The 22,736-nt window shown below is 47.6% G+C and overlaps 1 protein-coding gene across 2 annotated transcripts in view; it reads left to right on the forward strand.

Annotated features, from left to right (window-relative positions):
- Positions 1-22,736, forward strand: part of LOC144169828 (lachesin-like) — a 209,999-nt gene that overhangs the window by 138,165 nt on the left and 49,098 nt on the right. For both annotated transcript variants that reach the window (XM_077699193.1, XM_077699192.1), the window contains exon 2: positions 12,329-12,447. In XM_077699193.1, coding sequence (XP_077555319.1) covers positions 12,329-12,447 — 119 coding nt within the window. The remainder of the gene's footprint in view (positions 1-12,328; positions 12,448-22,736) is intronic.

The following is a 22,736-nucleotide window of genomic DNA, read 5'->3' on the forward strand; positions in this document are numbered from 1 at the left end:
TGGTGTCCATCACCTCTGTACCCTCCAACGCACTGGAGGGCGGGGAGACAGAGGCGGGAGCGGCACCGGTCCCGACGGAAGAGGTTGCCACCACAACCGCTGCTGCCTCAGCAAGCGGCGTGGTGGCGGGTTGGGCTGCCAGAGGCAACCCAGGGGGGGGGCGGGCGAGGGACCAGGTCAGACTCGCTGAACTGGGTCCCTGTGGAAACGAGACGCCGCTCCGCCCCCCGGCGAGCCGCGTCGGCGTACCTCCCCAGGGGGAAAGAGGCGAACCTCTTTCGCGCCTCTGGGAAGGTGATGTTTTCAGTGACTTTGATGTTGATGATTTTCTTTTCTAGTTGAAATTTTTCGCACTTGCGGGAGTATGCCGCATGCGGCCCCCCGCAGTTTACACAAGTGAGAGTTTCGGCTGAGCAGTTCTCGCTCGGATGATCGTGCGCCGCGCACTTTGCACACGTCGTTCGGCCACGGCAAGAGTTCGTACCATGCCCGAACCGCTGGCACTTAAAACAGCGCCGCGGGTTCGGGATGTACGGACGAATGGAGCAACGGATAAAACCTGCATTTATGTATTGTGGAAGAATTGCGCGGTCGAAAGTCAAGATAATGTGTTTGGTGGGAATCTCCTTGTCGTCTCTGCGGATGGTGATGCGTCTCACGGCAGTGACGCCCTGATCCTTCAAGCCGGCAAGGAGATCCGCATCGGTTTCGTTCAGGAGGTCTGTCTCGGATATCACACCCTGCGAGCTGTTGAGGCTCCGATGGGGTGTGACCCGGATGTCAAGATCAGCCAGTCTAGTCTGAGCTAGAAGCTTTGCAGACTGCTGCTTGTCATTTATTTCAATTAAGAGTTCACCAGACCTTTGTTTTTTGCATTTATACGATTTTCCTACTATGGCTTCAAGATACTTGGCGATCAAGAAGACTGACTGAGATGCAAGAGGGTGGGTTGGATTGAGGGATTCCATCACAAGAAATCGAGAAAAATGGTCCGGTTCAGGAAAGGTTAACGACGGCAACGGAGGAAAGGATACTTCGGTGCGGCCCCTTTTCAGGGACCGATCACGGTTGGGGGGGGGGTTTTAGACAATACCATAAAGCATAGTATAAAAGCAGGGAGACGGGGGTACTTTCTTCCACAACCTTACCCTGATAGCTGAGGAGGTCCCGGAGCTCCCTTCCTGGTAAACAGACAGGGAGCCCATCCGCCGGAGCTTGACCTGGGCTCCGACGGCCACCGTTAGAGGTTTCTACCCTTCACCTTAAAAACACATCACCACGGTTGGATCCAGCTTATGTTTGGGGGCTCGGGGTCCGCGGTATCGCCAGTACCGTCACCAAGATTGCTCAAGGTGGCCCGTGCGGGGACCAAAAAGGACTAATATACCCATGTTTTACACTATTGGTTTAATACTAGCACTGCTTAGGGCAGGCACAAAAAGCTTATTAGGCACAAAATACTTTTTTTCCTGTTACAGGCGGTAACTGTCCTAGGCAATATTCCCCTCTTTGCTTTTCGTGCACCAGCATTCTAATCTTTTTTTCGTCCCCTCGAATGCCTTGAAGTTAACTTCCTCTGTGATACACTTAAATCCTAGCGCTTCTGGAAGCCCAATATTCCCTACATGTAGATTTGGATGGATACCCTCACATTGTAACACTATGTGCCGCATAGTTTCTGTTTCTTTTCCGCAGACCCCGCATACCCCATCATTTTGTGAATACTTCCCCACAAAACTCTTAGTTTGCAGGCTACCTGCTCTAGCCTCAAAAAGCAAAGCACTGCCCTGGGAATTATCGTAGAAATTTCCTTTCTGATGTTCAATTTCTCAGCCCTGTACATCTCTAACGACGTTTCAGCTTGCTGTTTTTCCCTCCATATATTAGTTTCCATCTGCCTTGCCTCTTTTTTGATTACCTTGGCTGTTTTGGATTCTTTACTGTTCTTTCCGTATTTCATCGTTAGCCTTCTAGTCTTTCTTAACCACTGCGTGTCCACGCTTTTCAAGTATAGGTACCTAAAAACCTTAGGTGCCCACCTTCGTTGATCCATTGCCCTCAACCTCATCTCAAAGCCTATTTTACTCTGTGCTTCTCTAACTTCAAATGACACCCAGCCCATATCTCCCTAAACTGCTTCGTTAGTTGTTTTTCCATGCGCGCCTTAGGCCAAACGTCCTACCGTTCTCTGGTTTACTTCAAGGCCTGATAGAACGTCTGATTTTAAGCAGAGTACAGCATTCGCAAACGTGAGACCCGGAACCATTACTCCTTTCCACATTCCTCTTATTACTTCATATTTGTTATACCCCCACAGAGCTCTATGCTTCATTATAGCTGCGTTTCGCTTTCCCTTAACCTTAAGTTGCTCGTCGTGAGTTCTTAAGTAGTTTACCCCTTCGTTTATCCACACTCCCAAATATTTATATTCCTTCACTCTAGGTAATTCGCCTTGCTGGATAGACAGTACGTCAGTGGTAGCGTCATTTAAAACCATTATTCCTGATTTTTCCGCACTGAAATTTCACCCGAGGTACGTGGCTTCCTGGCCGCTAATATTTATTAGCCGTTGCATATCGGTTGGATTATCAGCTAAAAGAACAATGTCATCTGCGTATAACATTCCCGGAATATGCTGTTGTACCACTTCGCCTTGCAGCATATGGGTTAGGCTAAACCCTACTCGACTTTCTTCCAGTTTCTTTTCTAACCCTGCCATGTAAAGCATGAGCAGTATTGGGCTCAAAGGGCATCCCTGTTTCAGTACCCAATGGATGTTGACCTGCTGGGCGCATTTCTGTCCTTCCCATGTAAGGTGTACTCTATTGTCTTTATAGATCGCCATAAGAAACTGTATTAACTCGTCATCTAATCCCTGTAGTTTCAGCATTCTCCACAGCCGTTCTCTGTTTACGTTGTCATTAGTACTAGAGTTGTCTTTAGTAGTTGTCTGTAGTTGTCTCAGTAGATTAGTTGTCTTAAGTACTAAAGGTTGCTTCCCCGCTTGAAGACGCTGTGTGCAGGGGTGCACCCTTTACAGGCCACTTGCTTTGTTTTACTGGCGTCATTTCCATGACAGATATGACGTCAGTGCAATCTTGGTGTATCCAGGAATAAAACACTTTCGTGTTAAAAAAAAAAAAAGGCCGCGCATCTGCCCGCGTCGGAAGACGTTGGTCTTCTGCCGCCCCTGCCACTTCACTGCCTCTCCTGTCTCATCCCCCCCCCCCTCACGCTGTTCCCCTCCTTCCTTGGTCCTCCCTCTGGAGGTTTGGGGTGTTCAATTTTGCCGCGGTCGCACTGCTGCACCATCTGTTGTGACTGTTGGGACTTAGCGCTCGACCAACGAGCACGAGGCTGCGGTGGCAACCTTGTTTGTATTTCGTGGTTAAACGTTGTTTTCAAGTAGTGTTTTTTTTATTTTCTCTCGCAAAAATCGAGCGCACGTCTAATTTTATATTAAAAGAACACGCCAACACCAGTTATATATTGACGTTCTTCCACAAAGAAGTCGCATATTATCCTTTTGGTGAACATTTTTTTTTGTGCAAATATGGGGCCTATTTGTAGAGTTATTACATAGAAACTTTTACCTGTGTAAACGCCTCACTCAACAATTTATTTCAACTTTTGGTAGATGTGGCTGAATGACAGGCAGACAGACAGACAGACAGACAGACAGACAGTTGGACGAATGGACGGACGGACGGACGGACGGGTGGATGGACCCAGAATTTTCGCGTTTGAGTAGCCCAAGAAAGAGTATCGTATTTAAAAAATTGGCCGCGTATCTGCTCCTTTCGTTGCAAATGTCGTCAAAAGACGATAGTCTTTATCGACTTTGGCCAAGTAAATGCCTCCCTTCGCTTTCCCGCTCACCTCATGCTGTTCCCCTTGCGTAGCGCTCCTCCCAAGGTAAAGACGCCACAGGTTTGCTTAAATCATTTTAAATTTCTCGCGTTCCACTGCTCCAAACCGGGTGTCTCGATGCCAACGCTGCCGTACGGCGAAGACGCGCGTGAATCGAGGCGGCCTACTTCAACGTTTATAGAACCGCATTTTCCTACTCCACGTGCGTTGCAAGCAGAACGTGGAACCTATCTAGTGAAGCCTTTCGTAACTGTTGCCGGTTGATTTCTTAAAATGGCGCCAGAAGCTTTAGTGGCGCGGGCGACAGCAGGCGACGGCGGAGTGATTTTTTTTTCTGCAGTTGATGATTTAATTTCGCGAAAGTCAAGCATGTATGATTGTTTATAAAGGAACACTGCAAATATCACTTCTGTATTAATTTGTTGTCTTATATTTGCGTAATGTCTTGTTCTTCTTCAACAACGTTGAATAGTATGAACATTACACCGGACTTAGACGGGTAGATTTAGCTGTGACTATATAAGACTATTGCGCAGGCATTGTTTTACGTTGGCCGGATGGCTGAATCGAGTCACAGACAGACAGACAGACAGACAGACATACCAAACAGACAGACAGACAGACCAAAATTTCTGGGTTTAAGTAGCCCAAGAAAGACTATCCTCTTTAAAATGAACGTGTAGCATGTTGCTCTAGCAATGCATGCGTGTATAATGCAGAAGCCGACTTTAAAATAATATTCTGTGTACAGGCACTTATTAGGGATGTATGGGGCGTTCATGCTTTGATGTAAGGCTGCCTTGCGTCGCCTCTCTAGACGGATTTTGGTGTGTACTAGTGAAACCAACTTCGAAGGAACTTGTTGGATAGCAGGACAGGTGGAATGTTTACGCATTATATGGAGATTCTGCTGGAGTAAAATTTTCTCGGCTGAGTTTGTACGCTATAGGCAAAAACGGTTGTCCTTCCGAGTTTCCTTAATGTAAATAATCCATAATAATGACAAATCGAAAATAACAAACAATGACGTTTTGTCTCTTGCGCTCATTTCCCCGGGTCCCGGTCTACACGCTCGTAAATCAGGTATTCTCCAATTCCACTTCAAAGTGCCTAGGTCATGTTTTTGAATAGTGCATTCATTGGTATTTTATATATCTTGCTGTTTAATCATGTGAGCAGGCCGCAATGGCAATCCTATTTTTAATTTTATGTCGGCCGTGATGGCAGGTGCAGGTGGGGTCATTATTCATCCAGAATAGCGTACCAGCGGGCCTCTTTCGTCAAAAGACACTTGGAGGAGGAAACAAGTGGCAGTGAAACCTTTCACAGAGGGCATTCGTCCAACTGGATTTGGTGGGATGATCGATCAGGGGAGCACTTATCGACAGACATGTTTTAATCACTCTGTGTCACTGAACCATGATGCCGAAATGAATGATAGTTTATCCGAGGGACGTAAGCTTCACATATAAGTGATTATCCTCTTATCGCGTGACTGCGTTTGGGGGGAAAGCTCTGACGCGCTCATTGATGGAGGCGAAAAAAAACAAAAACAGTCCTACACAAACGCAAATCCCACACCTTCTCTGAATACACCCTGCTGTTTTCTTAACCCCCCTCTCCCCCCCCCCCCCTGTGCTTTTTGGCGCTTATTTCTCCTCTTTATCTCTTCTTGGGGGATTTCTATTTTCGAATAAAGAGGGTAGTAGCGTGTGGACAAAATAGCTTCGCAGCTTATAAACTCTTTCTTCAACACATTGAGAATCGTCGCACCTTTCAGTGAAAGCAACTACCAGCGCTCATACTCACCCACATTAGCTATGTTGCAATAACTTCCTCGCTCCAGTAGCCCAGCATCAACCGTGAAGGGACTCGTTCACCCAACTTCCTTATCTGCTGCATCCAATACGACTTTTTCAGCCTCTAGAAACAGGTTCCCTTTCCAGCCTACCGCAAATCGGCGCAGACAGGCCGAAGAGAAGCCGAGGAAAGCACGAGTGCCTCTACGTCACTCACTAAAGGGCCCCTCTGGCCGAGCGCGCTGGCATGCGGCGCAGAGAACGCCGCGAACGTGCACACTAAGATAATAACAAAGCGTTAAAACTGGACAATAATTTAGGGGTGACTTCGGTGATGTGAGCTGCCAAGTTTTAAAAACTTGGACGGCTGCGACGGCTGGAAAAGGGCCTGTTGAGGTGCAGTATTTTTGTCGGGATGGGGTGGTAATAGTGAGTTGCACGGCCTTGTTATCTAAGCGGTGTCGCACGAAGAAAAGCGTTGCTCTCTAATTAACTGCCCGTCGGCGTCGTCGCGGCTTCTCCAGCCCAGTTTCATACGGCCGGACCTGTTAAGTGTGTCGAGGTTTTCTTCTCCTTGGGTCTGAGGTTGTGTGTTGGTGCAATTCTTGTCGCATCCTTAATTAGCGCCCGAAACGCTTGCTGAACCCACGCTCTCCGCTTTAGCCGCAGAGAAAAAGAAAAATGAAGATATAAATTTGCGCGGGAAACGGACCCTGGGCTACGAGGGTAAGTGTGGGGCTATATCTCCGTGCCACGCTTTCATAGCGAGGAAGTTTTCAACGTTTCGCGGATGTTTGGACGGGGGAGAAGTTGTGTTGCTGGTCGCGCCGCACTTGACTTCACCCTTCAGAACGCGAAATGATATATGTCGCTCATGTACAAAGAAGCGAGTCTAGCACGGCGCTAATATCCGGGCCTAATTTCTTCCCCGCGCTCTGGATGCTTTAATACGGACGATTAGTAATTACAGGTCTGAGCATCTGTCGTGGCACTCCGTCATTAGAAAGGGCGACCGAGTTATTTTCACCGATTTCCCCCCACACACAGAAATGTGAGGCTTTTATTTGCACTTCCTAAATGTTAAAAGATTGTAATAGTTATCATTAACAATATACGGCTTTGAACATTGGTATAAGTGTAAGTGCACTGTCTTTACACGTGGTGTTTGCAAACAGGGAGGCGTATTTTTTACGAACCAGGTATGTTGGACAATTGCGTCTTGGGGACAATGCGGTGCTATTGAAGTACGCGTTATACTCGACCACGTATTTTTTCTTCTTAGACTGTAATCCGTCACGAATAAACGAGCAACCAATTATTGCCTCACCCGTGGTCGCCATGGTCGCCGGATAACTTTTGCTCACCTGCTGTCCAGTATGGTTATACAGGAAGGTGTCTTGCCGATATTGTCAAAACTCCCTGTGCGCAAGATTTCACCAAAAATACGGCTCCTCTTTCGTACTGCTCCGTTTTATAATGCTTCTCCGTTTCTGTAATTTAAACGTGTCTAAGTTTTATTGCCGAGTGCTGGTTGCGATGTGTCAGCAGAGGGCTCGTATGGTACGGACAATGTCTGCTCAACGAAACCCGACTTTGTGCTACATCTGCAACAAACCACGGGGTCAGTGTATTGACGTTGCCACAACGTCCTTTTACCGAGCGTGTGCGTTCAAATTGAAGGCAGGATTGCGAAATTTCTTGTGGTCTAAAAACATATGCCCTGCTTCAACTCCATACGACGTTCCCTGTTATTCTAAGCCATGGCAATGCTTTCTCAAGTCTAAAAATACAAATGCAGTCAGCAACGTTAACGTCCCCAGAAGATCACAACGAAACACACAAAACTTTATCGAGATGTTGTGCTCCAAGCGATAACGCCGTCGCAATGTGCTTGGGGTCATACTTCCATTGCAACCGCCGTAGACCGGTCATTCCTACCTATCGAAAACAGCAAACAGCAGCAGCAGCAGCAACAACAACAACAACAACAACAACACAAATGAACAGAAAAGATGTCCGAATGCACACTGTTCAGCCGTTGAAAAAAAGTGTTTCGTTTATTTTTTTCTTTCTGTTGCACTATTTTCGCTCGATTTATTTATTTGCTGCTTCCTCAACTTGACTCGAGGTGTTACGTTTCACGCACTGTAGGGAGAACATCTCCAGACCCCTCGCGTTATCTGTCTTTTTCTTTTTACTTTTCTTAAATAAGAAGAATGGCCACACCGGGTGTATTCTTTTGGTTTCCAGGATCTGCTGCCACACATCCTCGAGCCTGCAGTTTTCGATCGGTCAGGTTTCAATGAATAATGATCGGCGCATATTCGGCCCCCGTGCCTGTTTCAAAATAGGCTCTCCTTTTCGAAGATGAAATATTTATGTTCTCATACGGGAGTTGCATAAGTCTCTGCGCTGCTTCGAACGCTGTGTCTTCGCTGTAAAGTGATGTGTAGCTGTTGCTTTCTCTTTTTCTTTTTGTCTTTATTGCATGCTGGGAAACGAAGTCGAATTATGCGTTCCATGAAGGCGTAAGCTTTGGAAAGCTTGTCGCACACAGACAACATTGGCTTATTCTTGCTCGCGGTGCAGTTTGTATCTTGAATGGGAGTCTAAACTTGCCCGAACACGTTGGTAATTTGGGAGCACCCGCTGAAAGTCTGGATTCCTCAGTGCCTTCGCCAGTGTTTCGTTGAAATGTGCATTGCCGCGAGGTGCAGACCGATTCACGCGTGTAGTTCTGTTCTGGTCACGTGATTTAGACTAATCAATAAAATCGGGTGACGAGAAACATCGAAGTTCTAGAATTACTTTTGGAGCCAAATTTACACTAAATACGAAGATGAATGATATTTGCCGGTTAATGTGAGCATGGTTAGGACTCGGTGTTCGTGTATACCTTTCTTCTGGCAAAAATGCAACTAATATTTTTTTCCACTCAGCTTTATTCTCCATTTTTGTTGGTACAAAATCAAGAAGGCGAAAAATGGGGAGTGTGCTAAGAAAATTAGATGTTTAACAAACCGAAGCCCCACCTAGGCTATGAGGCGCGCCGTAGAGGAGGGCTCCGGATTAACTTTGACGGTGTTAAGAGGTTTAACGTGCACTGAAATCTCGACACCCGACGTCCGTGCGTGTTGTGTCCGCGCGTTTTGATTCGTCGAGACCCGAGATGTTCAGGTTCCTCTTTAACCTATATAGCCGACTTGTAAATGTAAAAGTAACACCGACTTGTTTTTGTCTACTCCGCATTTCGTAGCGCTTCTTTTTCCCAGCTCCACCTTCGAACTGCCAGTTACGTTTCCTCCAGACTAGACCACTCCCAAAAAATCGAACCAATTTTTGCAAGAACAAATAAATACCACAATTCACCTCTTGTTCTGAGCATTACAGAATGGAACACGTTGCCCGAACACGTAGTCTCTTCGACAAACTTGCCATTTTTTCAAACAGCGCTATTATTATATCTACGAAATGAGTACCTTGCGCAAAACGATGGAACGTGACTTTGTCAATTCAAAGCCGAGTGTTATACGTTGCTTTATTGCTTCGTCTATGTTATGACTTTGTAAATTGTGAAAACCACTGTTAAATGCTGAAATGCTGCGTTGCCTCGGTTAAAACACGTTTCGTGTTCATTGTTAGGCCGATGGCGACTTCTTAGGGTAAAAATTGTATTGTTTGCCTTGTATAGGTAAATCTTCTATGCTTTTTTTTTAATGCTGATCTTATGTATATCATCCGTTCAAGTTTTGCTTTCCAGACCCCTACCCCTTTGTAACGCCCTTCGGAGTCTTTAGGGCACAGAAATAAATAAATAAATAAATAAATAAATAAATAAATAAATAAATAAATAAATAAATACTCAGTTTCAAGGCGAAAGCCTTCAGTGCCCCATTCTGCGAAAAACCGTCGTTGCGGCAGTGGTTGTTGTCCACCCAAAAAAAAAAAAACGGCAGCTGCAAAAATTAAATAAAAACACATGTATGGGATATGAACCCATGTCCCCACAGTAGTCGTCCGATGCGCTATCATCGCACGTTTGCCAGCGGCTGAGACAAAGGCTGCTTTGTTTCTTTTTGTCCCTTGCTTCTTGGCACATACTTACTTAAGGGATTGGTCAGGACTAGGTGGCTTAAAGGCTAATGTGCCCGATTCACAAAGGCTGCGTCTAGAGTTCCATCCGACGGCATTATAAGCACTCCACTAAAGCGACGTCCACCAGCATTTAGATGCAAAAATGCCGCGTCTGGCACTACTTCGCTCTCTATTACCGTAACATAACCTAGCGAACATAAAAAAAAAACCTTCTAAAACACGGAAACTGACCTGAGGCACGAAAATTTTAACTAAAACTGAAGATAAAAAAAATATGGTAGGAGCCAGACTCGAACCTTCGCCCTACGAAACAAGAAGCTTAAACGGAACCTCTACATCAGAACGGGAGACGCTCTGGCTCGTGGCAGCTCAGTCTTAAAAATTCGAATATCGTCGGACGGCACTTTAGCGAGGCCTGTAGCGCTCAGCTTGAGTGCCGCCAGACGGCACTCTAAACACTGCGATTCACAAAACACACGAAAGCATGACTTGGAAATCATATAGGAGAAAAGAATTTGTTCGAAGTAATTGGCACTGAAAGACAAAGAAACGTAAGCGTCAGAAGCGATGAAATAGACGCAGACGCCATGAAAAGGTCAGCATGTATTTATTAAGTATCGCCGGGTTTTCGCCTTAAGCCACGTAAGCAGACTTAAGTGTCCCGAGGAATTTTTTTGCACACAAGCCCACACTACCATTTGGGACGTGCGCTACATAACAGTCGAGGTTTCCAGCTACTGTGGTTCCCAAGTAGTTGGTACCCATACTTCTCTTAAAGGAAGCAGAGGTGGGCGGGGATGGTGACACCATCAAAGGTCAGACAAGAGAACTTCACTCAAGACCTCGTTCAGTGCGGCAGCACGTGAATCCTTTGATCTTCCGTCTTACTTCCGCCGTCTGGCGTCCAAACAACCTTAGAAGTAGATCCAAGGGAAGCCACTTAGGATGAGATTTGCTCGCCGTTAGACAAACACCCTCCCGAACTGTCCTAGTGCTTTCCGCCTCAAGCAAACCCTCGAATCGCACCAACATGTAAAGAGAAGACGGTTATTCGTGGCAACGCTCACGCCCAGTTCTACTTTCGAAGTGCGAAGCATGGGCTAAAATGCGAAAGCAACAACGCATCACAACTGTCTTTGCTGTTTTTAGCCATTTTATACGGGATTTACATGCGCCTCCTGAAAGTATGATAACTGGGCTATATCTTTTGCGCAGCATCAGGAATATGACATTTTTCACGCAGTAGTTTTTGCCTCTTTCCTAACTGTGTCAGATATGATGCGGAAGCATTGCATGTTCAAATAGTAGAAATCTGTGTCATACATCATGTTTCAAGCCTTTGTAAGGCGAGTAACGAACTGGGAGAACGAATGACAGTACAACTGAGAAAAAAAGGGACACGTGATGTTTGCAACAACCGCGCCTGCGCACTGGGGGATGCAGTGGAGTTCTAGCTCGTTGATGGGCGCCGCATGTCTTTGTTCGTGTGCATGTGCATGGCCTCCGCAATCAACTTTGCCGCCGCGCCATTGCTGATCGCGGAGGCCAAAGTTATGCGCATGTGTATGCGCAGCGAGGGTGGCGTGGCGTTTCTAGCGTAAATGGTTATACCCGCGCTTACGCACCTGTAACGGATGCAGAATGTACAGATCTTATTTCAATCTAGGTTGAAGTTTCTTCAAGCGGCTTTCTTTATAATCTGTGCCTCGCATATTAAAAATATCATAGCCCCTGTCTTGAAAGAAAGATTGTTTTTTCATGTTCAATGCACCGACGCTACACAGGCGGTAAAACGCACCGTAATGGAGGGCTCCGGATTAATTTAGGCCACCTGGGGATCTTTAACGTGCGCCGAAATTCCGAACACACGGGCGTTTTAGCGAGAAAGATGGTTAAGACGCGGAGCTTTCTCCAAACGAAATACTGAGCGACCTGAATGCAATGATGGCGCAGTCTAAGAAAGAAAATGATGGCGTGATGGCGCATCGGATAGACGTCGGCTTCATAACGTGAAGATCCAGGTTCAGTTACGACCTTGGGAGGTTTTTTTTTCTTCTTATTGACTTTCCTGTAGTGCGTTCGTCATCATCATCATCATTGTAATCGTCAATATAAATATAATAATAATAATAATAATAATAATAATAATAATAATAATAATAATAATAATAATAATAATAATAATAATAATGTGCCCTTTGGGGAGGAGGGAGGAGGAGAAGGAGGGAAAACGTTTATTTTTATTTTGTAGGGGTTGGGCGGCGCTGCACCGAGGGCTCGTGCCACGTGCGACAGTTCCCGAAGAGATCAACACTGGTGGACTCCAGATCAGAATGATGCCCTTTCGGGAAACCCTTTGAGCAAAGTTGGTTTTCCTGCAATGAGTTCTGGAGCAACTACATCGCCATAAGCGAGGCACAGAACACTTCGCTTTAAAATGGCGTTAATGACGCACATTTGTGCTCAGCCGTATTTTTTACAACGAAACAATGGCAGCACATTGCACCAATGAGTGCTCTAGGCGTATCCTAGAAGATATAATTATGTTTTTCGTTCTCCCGCAGGGATGACGTCGGCAACCACCGCAAAGCCTCGCTTCCTGAGCGGCATCAAGAACGTCACCGTCGCTCAAGGACGTGAGGCAACGCTCGAGTGCCACATCGAAAACTTGGGAAAAAACAAGGTAGGTACGTTTCGGTCGTGCTACCTCGCAAATTATATGGACCAGAAAAAATAAAAACTATTGCGGCGTGTTTCCGGGCAATATTTCTTCTATTGTTTTTCCTGACCTGAAAGACTTGTGCGTTCAATATACTTACAGTTACTAGTTTTCAAATAGAAGCCAAGATAGCATGACATTTCTCTTTCCGTTCTTCCCCGCGAACCCCAGTTGTAATAGTCGATATTGACCGCTTTTCCAGCGATAATTTCGCACGACAAATACTGACGACCGCTGATGGCCTCTAAGGGGCCATGAAGACAGAATACAACTTTGGCTCATTAGAAATACCGCTTTGTCCCGATAGCAATGATGCCAATTTTATCGCAAACTTCGAGCAAATAATGGACGTGTTAAAGAAAACCTGTGAAGCAGTGGCGAATCACGAGCGACGATTTTCCGACAACTTTTCTATGACGTCATAGCATCTTGTTCGTAAAATTAGCGGGCGCCGAGCGAAACCATCGCTAAGACACGTGGGGGCGCGATTGTGTGGGGCCTGTAGTTTCATTTGATCGCATCACTTCAATGCTGACGTGCAGTTGACACATTGAAATGCATGTTTTGTAGCGCAGCTACACTACGCTACCTCGGGCACTCTTCCCGGGGTGACCAGATTTGCCCTTAAGCGCTAGAGGTCAAACCACACCCTCTTCCGCAAGCGCCCGGCACGAAGCAGCGGCCCGATAACGGGGAGAGATAGGCGAGGAGGGCAAGGAGACGTGCGCGAAGGAAGGCGAGGAGGTTGCCGCCGCAGCGATAAGCGCGCGCCGCGAAGGAAGGCCACGAGGCCACGTGCGGCGCAGAACAGTATGCGATAGAGGAAGACGAATATCCAGCTGTGGTTCCCCGTACAGCGGCGAGACTTAAACAATGCCGTGAGGCGAAAAAGAGGAAACACGCTACTGTTGCCTACAGCTTCGCTACCTTCAAGTCTTACGCCTTAGTGTGAGCTTCATTCATCTTTTTTTAGTGCTGGTTCATATGACGTCCACCCAGCCCACAATGCACCACAGTAGCAGTAAATTGAAAAATGTTTAAACACTTCTTCGTTCTTCTGTGGCTGAAATAGAGCTGAGTGAGGTACAGAAGCCTAGTTCTTCCAAAATAAACAGTTGTATTTTGTCTTCGAGGCCCCTTTAAGCGAAATTCTTCTTGCAGAGCGAAGATGCGAAGAATACGCGAAAAAAAAAGGCCCATTTCTAATCAAGATCCTTCCGTAGCGCATAATTAGAGCTCAAACAATTGAGCTGATTTTGCGAAAGGTCTATCTAAGCCCAGTCGCAAGCAGGTTTTGACTGGGCGGGCGTGATGAGAACTTTGAAAACGAAACGAATATAATCGGAAAATCATAAATCACCCTTCGCCAATGTCTACAACAAATGCCACACTGATGCTATCCAATTTACCACTTCAGCTGGCCCTTCGTCGTAATATGATGCAGATGACCTGCCCAGAATGTTGAGACTTGGCGAGTTCAACCACCTCTTTTCGCCGGTTTGATACTTCTTTGCTCTCCGGTGCTTCTGTCGAAAACTTGTGCGTCCAAATAGGGATTATTGCTACTGAATACAGTCAAACCCGTTTATAGCGAACTTCAATATGCACCGCGATTAGTTCGATATATCCAATAGTTCGATATAGCCGAACCCGCCTATAACGAGCTTATTGTTACGAGTTCGCAGTCCGCTGAAGCCCCCCGCCGCCTCCCCAACTACGCCGTCCGGGTAGGCAGAAACGAACACAGTACAGTAGCCATTACCATACCAAAATAATCCATTTATTGCAAGTACCAAAGCTGCTTTCCGCTTTAACTGCCCACGTTGCAAAAAAAAAAAAAAGCCGGTGATTTTTGTTTTCACTTTCGTTTTGGCGGCTTCAACTAGCGTAGCATTCTCTACACGAAACATTGTTTGCACCAGTTCGAGTCCGCGTCCTCAAAAATCTAAGAAGCATTGGTGGAGCACATCGACTGCCGAAAGCGCTCCATTATAAGCGTCGAACGGATTTCACTCGCGACATCATCGGGAACGTTGGCGAGCTCTTCCCACCGTTCACCGATGCTGCTGTCTTGGTCCGGACTCGCTGACTGGGCGGGTTCCGTCGCGAGTCCCGCGCATCGGAAACAGTTACGGAAAGTATTAGGCGTCATGTCGCTCCATGCGAGGCGCAATGTCTCAGTCGCCACTCTTGCTCCGTGGTCGCGGCCAATCCACATCTCAATCGCCGCTCCAAGATCATGCATTTCAACGGCCATTCTAGGCGCCCAGAGTTCGATATATCGGATGTGAACTTCGTTATAAGGAATATGTTTCCCATGTATTTCCGTAACTGAATTATTTTTGTTCGATATATAGCATAATTCGCTTTATCCGGGTTCGTTATAGCCGGGGTTGACTGTAATACCTTCTAATTGAAGAAAATGAAGCCTTATTTTCTGAAAGATCTTTCCCAATACCGGGTGTTTTTGAGCGACTGGAAAACTGCATATTGCATCTGATTTTTTCAGACGGTTTTACAAAAGCATAAACCCGTAACGATCCCTCCCGAATATAATTTATGCTTGTAAAACAAATAGCCTAATGTTTTGAGGTCTATAAAGGCTATTCACAGGAAGCTTTCCATGCGTCCCGTACGCCGAAAATTATAACAAAACGCACTGCAGAAAAGCCAACTTTCGACAGCATGTTTCTGCAAAGGGGCATGATGATGATGAGATGATGATGATTTTTTCTATGTTGATGATGATGAAACACGAAACACATCAAGAAAGGAACGCTTCTCGGGGTCGGAATAGAACCGAGACCGTCGCGTTATGAAGCAGTCTATCCGTTTACGCTATTCCAGCACGGTCGCCGCGTTTTAAATTTTGGGCTTTGACTTTGGTTCAGGTCGCATGGAAGCAAGCTTGACGTATTAACCATCATTCCCTTAAAAACGAAGTTTTGAATTCTGAACTTGTCGCGTCTAAAAGTTGCTGATTGCTGAAAAAAAACAACATAATTTTAAAGACCTTCGACGTCGAAAGCGTCAAAAGTGTTTTCACGCGTAGGTCGACATATTTCCGCCTCGTAGAGCAATCTATTTAGTTTGAGCGGTCACACGAATCTCCCAAAACAAATCTTAGAATGTCTAGAAATTTTTCCTCGTGACGAGATTCAAAGCGTTGAGCGTTTTTACGTGGATCCCTATTCTCTACCCGTGGAGTCATTGAATTGATTTGTGCCGAGCAAGCAATACTCATACAGGTGAACAAAAATACACATTAGCTTTTTTTAACAGACCAGAAGGTGGCTGGGATTGACTTGGCAGCCGTAGGACGGCTTCTCCTATGGAGAGCTATAGCTACTGCGGTGAAGCCTGGTAAAATAGCGAACCATATTTTTCCCTCAATCCATCCACATCCCTGAAACCCGCTAAGCCAACGAATAAATTTGTGCTTGCCAAGCATTCTAGTTTGAGCTTGAAAAAAAAAAAATTCATGTTTTTCAGAAATTTCTTCGCTCACGAGTGCAAATGTCCTTTTTAGACTGAATGTTTTCTTTATCATCGCCCAAGGCAAGCATAAACTTCACATGAGTTTATGCCTTGCTTGGATGAATAAGCAGGCAACTTTTGAAAATGTCATTTGGAGCGGATAAACAAAGAGTTAAACGTATTATTCAAATCCTAGTATAGCTACTATGCCCCCATAGGATTCGAAATATTTTTTTCGTTTGAAAAGTGCTCGTACAGGTGCTTTATACGTAGGTTGGGGATTCTTTCTACTAAATAAAAAATGGCCCCCTGGTAATCCCATCATCAGGGGAGGTGAACCCATGGACAGAGTGTATTAATATACCCTAAGTGCGCTACAGTGACTGCACCGCAGTGCACCAGCTTTCCATCTGCGCCTTTAAGATAACAACCAACAATGAAAATTATTGGCATTGCACACACAGGGCCAGCAAAAAAAGCTGTCTCAAGGGGCAGCCTGAGAGAGATTTTTTTCGAGCTATAGCGGTTTCATATTCTCTTTGTAGCATTTGGATAATTAAATGCGAGTAATTGTGCCGGGAAACTGTTTTGTTTTTAATACAGGCAAAGTCGAATGAAAGTATTATTTATTTTAAACCAACTCTACAGCTATCCTTATGTAGTTCAATAATAAGGATGCCATAATTTGGTGATAAATTGGTGGCACGTAAAAGCAATGCTTGAGCCCCCGCACGCGTTTACATTTGGGTTCACTCTGGAATTGAGGCTGCGCCTTGCTACCATCTCTTCTAGTAAACTGTACCACGTGCGCGTATAACTAACTATACGCCGTTGCCTGGTTGTTAAAGTTAATTTCTATGCTGAATTCCAGTAAATAATGGAACATGAAATTAATACAAAATATTTTTTTCAAGATGTATTTTTCCAGTCACGCATAGTATTCTTACAGGCTAAACGTCCCTGCCAGGTTTTATTCAGGTGCTAAACTTCCTGTTTCTTACGCGATAACTTCGGGTCGGTGTATACCATCTGCGTGTTTTTGGCCACCAACAAATACGTCACAGTGAGCTTGCGACGTCATATTATGGCGCAGTAAATGGATGGTTGGCAACTCCACCCATCGAACCATTAACTCCTGAGTGGTGGTGGGACAAGCGTACCCAGCGAACAATATTGGTGCGAGGAAAAAGCTACATAATCTTTCAAATAAAGTAAAGCCGAATGTTTTATTCATATTCTCTCTCTCTACCTCTCTCCCCCCAAAAGGGCAAATTCCGTTTTTCCAAAGTATTTTTACGCCATTTTCTTGAAACATAAACATCTCGCTTCCAAACCCGCGTGAAAATCGTTCCGTATCACGGACGCGCATTCGCAAAGCGGTCGTGCTGCATTTCGAGCGCCAGGACAATTACGCCCAATGGAGGGCAGCGTGTCGCGGACGGACAATACGCCACCCGTATGCGATACTTCCAGAAAAATACGTTCGGCTTTCTGCTCCGGGGGTCCTAAGCGGAGGCGGCGGTGCACCTAGAGAAGGCGTCTGCGGCGACGGTGCTGCCCTCTGGAGGACGAACAATGAGGTCCTTGTAAGCGTGGCGGCGGCAGAGAAGTTCTTAATTGCCGGCGAGGCTGCCCGGGAGGCACCCTCTGTCTCTCCTTCGTTTCATCTCCATCCTCCATCTTCCATCCTCTGAGCCTCTCCTCTTCCTCCCTCTCCTCCTCTCCTGGAAAGCGGTGGCCTCTCGTCAGGGCGTTGGCGCGGCCCTTAATAGCTTGTTAAGCCGATAGGCGAGCGCGCACAATGAGTGGCGGGCATGGCGCGGCGCGCGCGCTACGCGCTGAAGCGGACGCGGTGTCTTTGTGCGGAAATGAGGCCTCCGGCGCCGCTTTGGGGAAAGTGACACCGGTGTCAAACAGGCGAGCTTCGCCTGCTGAAGTGGAGAAGAAGGAACTAGAAGATGATGGGTGAACGAAGAAAAACCCAAGCGGAAGCAGAAGCAGTTTGTAAGTTTGCGACCGAAAGGCGAAGGAAGAAATGTGTCTTTGAAGGTCACACGGAAAATCCAAAACTTAAATAACAAGCTTCGGACCCCAAGCAGATGACCCACTAAGGCTACGATTGGCAGAAAAATATTGTGAGCCATTCGACTCTGTGGTGGTGGCTGGCCAGCGAAGCTGCATAAAATGCGCGTCACGCACTTGGTTAAAGAATGCAAACGTGTTTATTTTTCTCAGAATTTGTTAGTGGCGGTGACTATGGATTTGGGATTGTGAAGGGGTAGGGGTTGTGGGATTCTGCATTTCACACACTAGTGACTTCCCACCCCGCAGCCATCCGCACTCAGCAAACATTCCTTGCGAGCGCAGGCTGCGGACGGGTCCGTTGTTTGCGGAGACAGACAAAGGCAGGAGGCGGCGAGGGCAAAACATCAATGGCAGCATTTATTGCAAAGTGCAAATCAAATACACTGCATACAGACTAATCGTAGGCCATAACGGTAACATTGGGAGCGAGGCATAAACAACGCTAGAGATCGAGATGGTTCGACTCACCGATGGCATACCGGAGCAGCGGAGCGCTGCGGAGTGCGAGCGCGGGTGCAGTCTCCCAGCTCGTGCGGGCGCGTCCCATTGTGGCGCGTTCCCTAGGTCAGGACAAGCGCGCCGAAACGTCCGCGCGCTACCGGATCCCCAAGACAAGAGAGCGTCCCCTCGTCATGCTACGTCCCACCAGACTTCGCCTTACGGTGGCGCTAGTATCGAGGAAGAACTGGTTCTCGGGTAAGGCAGAGGGGAAAAGGGTCAACGCTTCCACCAGGGCGAAAACAAACCGTCCGGTCGCTGGCGCCCTCCCGTATTGTTCCCGTCGCGTGAGCGAGGCGCGTGTGCACGCCGGCCGCAACGGAAGCTAGCCAGAAAAGGGGTTCGCGTGAAAGTCGCGATCCCCACATCCCTCCCTCCTAAATTCCTTGCGTACGCCGGTGAGAGCTGACTACAGGACTAGAGGCGAGGAAAAGTTCGTTCGTCGATTAAATCGTTAGTCACTGCATCGTGTTGCCTACGCCGGCTTCCACTCGTCCAATGCCACCGCTGGTAGTGTACCAGCAGGCCCGGTCGTCGCCCGCTGATGTCTGCAGGCGGGTAGCTCCGGGAAGAATCGCACCAGCCAACCCAAGCAAGCGTTGCTCAAGTGGCGGCACATCCGTGATGGCCCGTGGCCGCCGAGTGACCAGACTGCCGACTCTCTCAGCCAGGCTGGTGACGGCATGCCGCACCGCACCCCTTCAGCAGGCTCGGCAGCTCGCCCGGAACAGTAGACAGCAGCATAAACACGCTCCGTCATGTGGTCCAAGCCGGGGTGGCTTAGCTGCACAAAGAAACTCCCCGCACCTTCAGTGTACGGCAGAAAAAATAGCTCTCCGATCGCACCGCCTTTGTGGCGCGATCCTAACGACAACTGCCGAGTTGTCAGCATTGCCATCGCTCTGTTAATATCAACAAAGCCCAATAAATAGTCCAAACCCTACAATGTATAGGGCAGGAAAAAACAGGCTGCAGTAGCCCTTTGATCCCATCGATCATGTGGTTCGATGTCGAATATCACAACTGCCAAGGCTTCGGCATAATTACCAGCTTGTTAGCGTCAACAAAGCACGCCAAATTGTCCTAACCCTGCAGCGTGCAGGGTAGGGAAAATACGAACTCGATTGCATCGATAACGTGACACAATCCGATGGTTCAGCTGCTAAGTTTCTCAGCAATGCAACCGCTCTGGAAATGTCCACAGAGCTAGAACCTGTTCTAACCCTATACGGTACAGGGCACAAAGAACACACACGGTCGCATCGACCACCCGGCGCGATGCTTAACCACACAAATGCGAAAGCAGTATTTGCTCGTATCAGTAACACTTCATTCATACACATGAACGCGGAAACAGTATTTGCTCCCAACGACAGCCCTATGTTCACACACATGAACACCGCTTGCGTAAAAATGCTGAAATACGTTTCAACACACTGGCGCTTAGTTTACGTGAACAGAGCTTGGTCTCTCGAGCCGAACAAGAGCGCTCCTGCGACGTTACAATCAGCGGGCGCAAAGTTTGCCTCGCGTAATTCTCCCCGTCAGTGGAAGAGGGATGAGGCCCCCCTTCAGTCCCGTCACCCGCGTGGCGCGACAACAAAAACAACTACGCTGCGGAAAGCAGTTTTTCAAGCAGCGAGGGGTCAAAGCAAGTCTTTCCTGAGGCGGGAGAGATTCCTTTCTCTCGCGCGAGGCGATCAACAAAAGAGGGGGAGCGCTCCATGCGCCCTCGCATTGTTCCCAAGGTCGTGCCTTCTCCGGGAGGACCGGCTGTGAAAGCCTTCGGGTCACTCACTTCGGCAAACGACCCGCATCCAAAAACACAACAAAATAAAACAGACCAAACGAAAGAAACCCTGAACGTGCCCGTACGTGCAGCCGTGAGGAGACATCTGCTTTTAAGGGTCCTACACGCTCGCTGCAACACAAGCAGCTTATGAGCGAACGGCGCCTACCGCATTCCGCGGTATCGGAGCGCCCATGCCAGGCTGCAATACCAGCTAGCCTTTTGCGGCACACGTGGCCCAGCCACACGGCTCCCAGAGCCTCGACTCCCGGAGTCGACAAAACAAAAAGAAAAACTCGGACCCAAATTGCAGCTTCCGTACACACTCACTTCGGGCTGACACAACGGCGCGGGCTCCCGGCCTCGCGTGGATGCAAACTCGGAAACCCTCGTTTCCATAAACAACAACGTCCCGACAAAAATTCGGACACCACGTGTTAATTGGCAGCGATGTCCTGCCATATACACGATTGCTGCAAACTCGGCGCTTAACAGATTAAAAACGCTGCAGCAATAAATCATTCGCCTCACTCAAAGGAAAGTTCGCCTCTGCTAATAACTCGCTCCAATAAGTTAGGCCTGAAGTCTGTTGTCTGTGCTCGGATCGTCCGACGCCAGAACAAAGGATGCTGCCGTGCCTCCTGCTCGTCTCCGCAAACAAGGCCTCACGTTGGGGCGCCAGATGTGGGATTCTGCATTTCACACACTAGTGACTTCCCACCCCGCAGCCATCCGCACTCAGCAAACATTCCTTGCGAGCGCAGGCTGCGGACGGGTCCGTTGTTTGCGGAGACAGACAAAGGCAGGAGGCGGCGAGGGCAAAACATCAATGGCAGCATTTATTGCAAAGTGCAAATCAAATACACTGCATACAGACTAATCGTAGGCCATAACGGTAACATTGGGAGCGAGGCATAAACAACGCTAGAGATCGAGATGGTTCGACTCACCGATGGCATACCGGAGCAGCGGAGCGCTGCGGAGTGCGAGCGCGGGTGCAGTCTCCCAGCTCGTGCGGGCGCGTCCCATTGTGGCGCGTTCCCTAGGTCAGGACAAGCGCGCCGAAACGTCCGCGCGCTACCGGATCCCCAAGACAAGAGAGCGTCCCCTCGTCATGCTACGTCCCACCAGACTTCGCCTTACGGTGGCGCTAGTATCGAGGAAGAACTGGTTCTCGGGTAAGGCAGAGGGGAAAAGGGTCAACGCTTCCACCAGGGCGAAAACAAACCGTCCGGTCGCTGGCGCCCTCCCGTATTGTTCCCGTCGCGTGAGCGAGGCGCGTGTGCACGCCGGCCGCAACGGAAGCTAGCCAGAAAAGGGGTTCGCGTGAAAGTCGCGATCCCCACAGGGTTTATTCTAGAAGTCATACGTGGGCATTGTTTCGCTCCCGCAAAAGGCCAAGCCCCACAGTATTTACAACTTCACCATGAAGTACCCAACCATGAAAAGTAAATAAATTTCACCGTAATGATATCGTTGTTTTAGTAACCAATTGTCATATAATTGTTTTTTGGAAAGTTTTGATAAAACGTGAGCTACAGTCGGACCAGCTGAACCCTGCTATTTGAACAGCATCAAGAAAAGAAGTGCTTTCTCGGCGATTTCGGGGCGTGTGCACGCTCTAGCCCAAGGCCCGAGCTGCATTTGGGAGAAAAACAAAAATTGGCCGCGTATCTGCTCTCCTCGTTGCAAATGTTGACGCAAGAGAATAGTCAACTGGCACCCCTGGCAAGTAAATGCATCTATTCGCTTTCCCGCTCACCCCTCATGCTGTGCCTCTCCAGTCTCGTTCCTTCCGAGATAACACGCTAGAGCTTTGCTCAAGTAATTTTAAATTTACCGCATTCCACGGCTCCAAGTATGGTGCCTCGATGCCAGCGCTCTCGTACGGCAGATACGCGCGTGATTCGAGGCGCCCGACTACAACGTTCATAGAACCACGTTTCCCTACTCCTCGAGCGTTCCAAGCGGAACGCGGAACCTATCCAGTGGAACTTTTCGTTGCTGTTGCCGTTTGACTTTTTCGAATTCCTCCAGGTAGTGCGGGCAACAGCTGGCGACAGTTTTCTGCAGTTGGTGTAGTATTTTATTTTCTATCGTAAAAGAAAGCATTCGTTAATTTTTAATAAAGGAACGCTGCAAACATCACTTATGCATTGATTTTCTGCCTTATGTTCGCGCAGTGTCTTGTTCTTGTTCAAAAATTAATGTTGACAAATATGAACACTAACACCGGACTTCGACGTCTAGATTTGGCTGTGAGTATATAAGACTATTGAGCAGCATCTGTTTCACACTGACCGGCTGACTGAATCGAGTGACACACAGGCAGACATACAGACAGACAGACAGACAGACCAAAATTTCCCCGTTCAAGTAGCCCAAGAAAGACTATCGTCTTTAA

The sequence above is a fragment of the Haemaphysalis longicornis genome, unplaced genomic scaffold (genome assembly GCF_048455015.1).
Source record: "Haemaphysalis longicornis isolate Haplotype H1 unplaced genomic scaffold, Haemaphysalis longicornis Haplotype H1 scaffold_2, whole genome shotgun sequence".
Lineage (NCBI taxonomy): Eukaryota > Metazoa > Arthropoda > Arachnida > Ixodida > Ixodidae > Haemaphysalis > Haemaphysalis longicornis.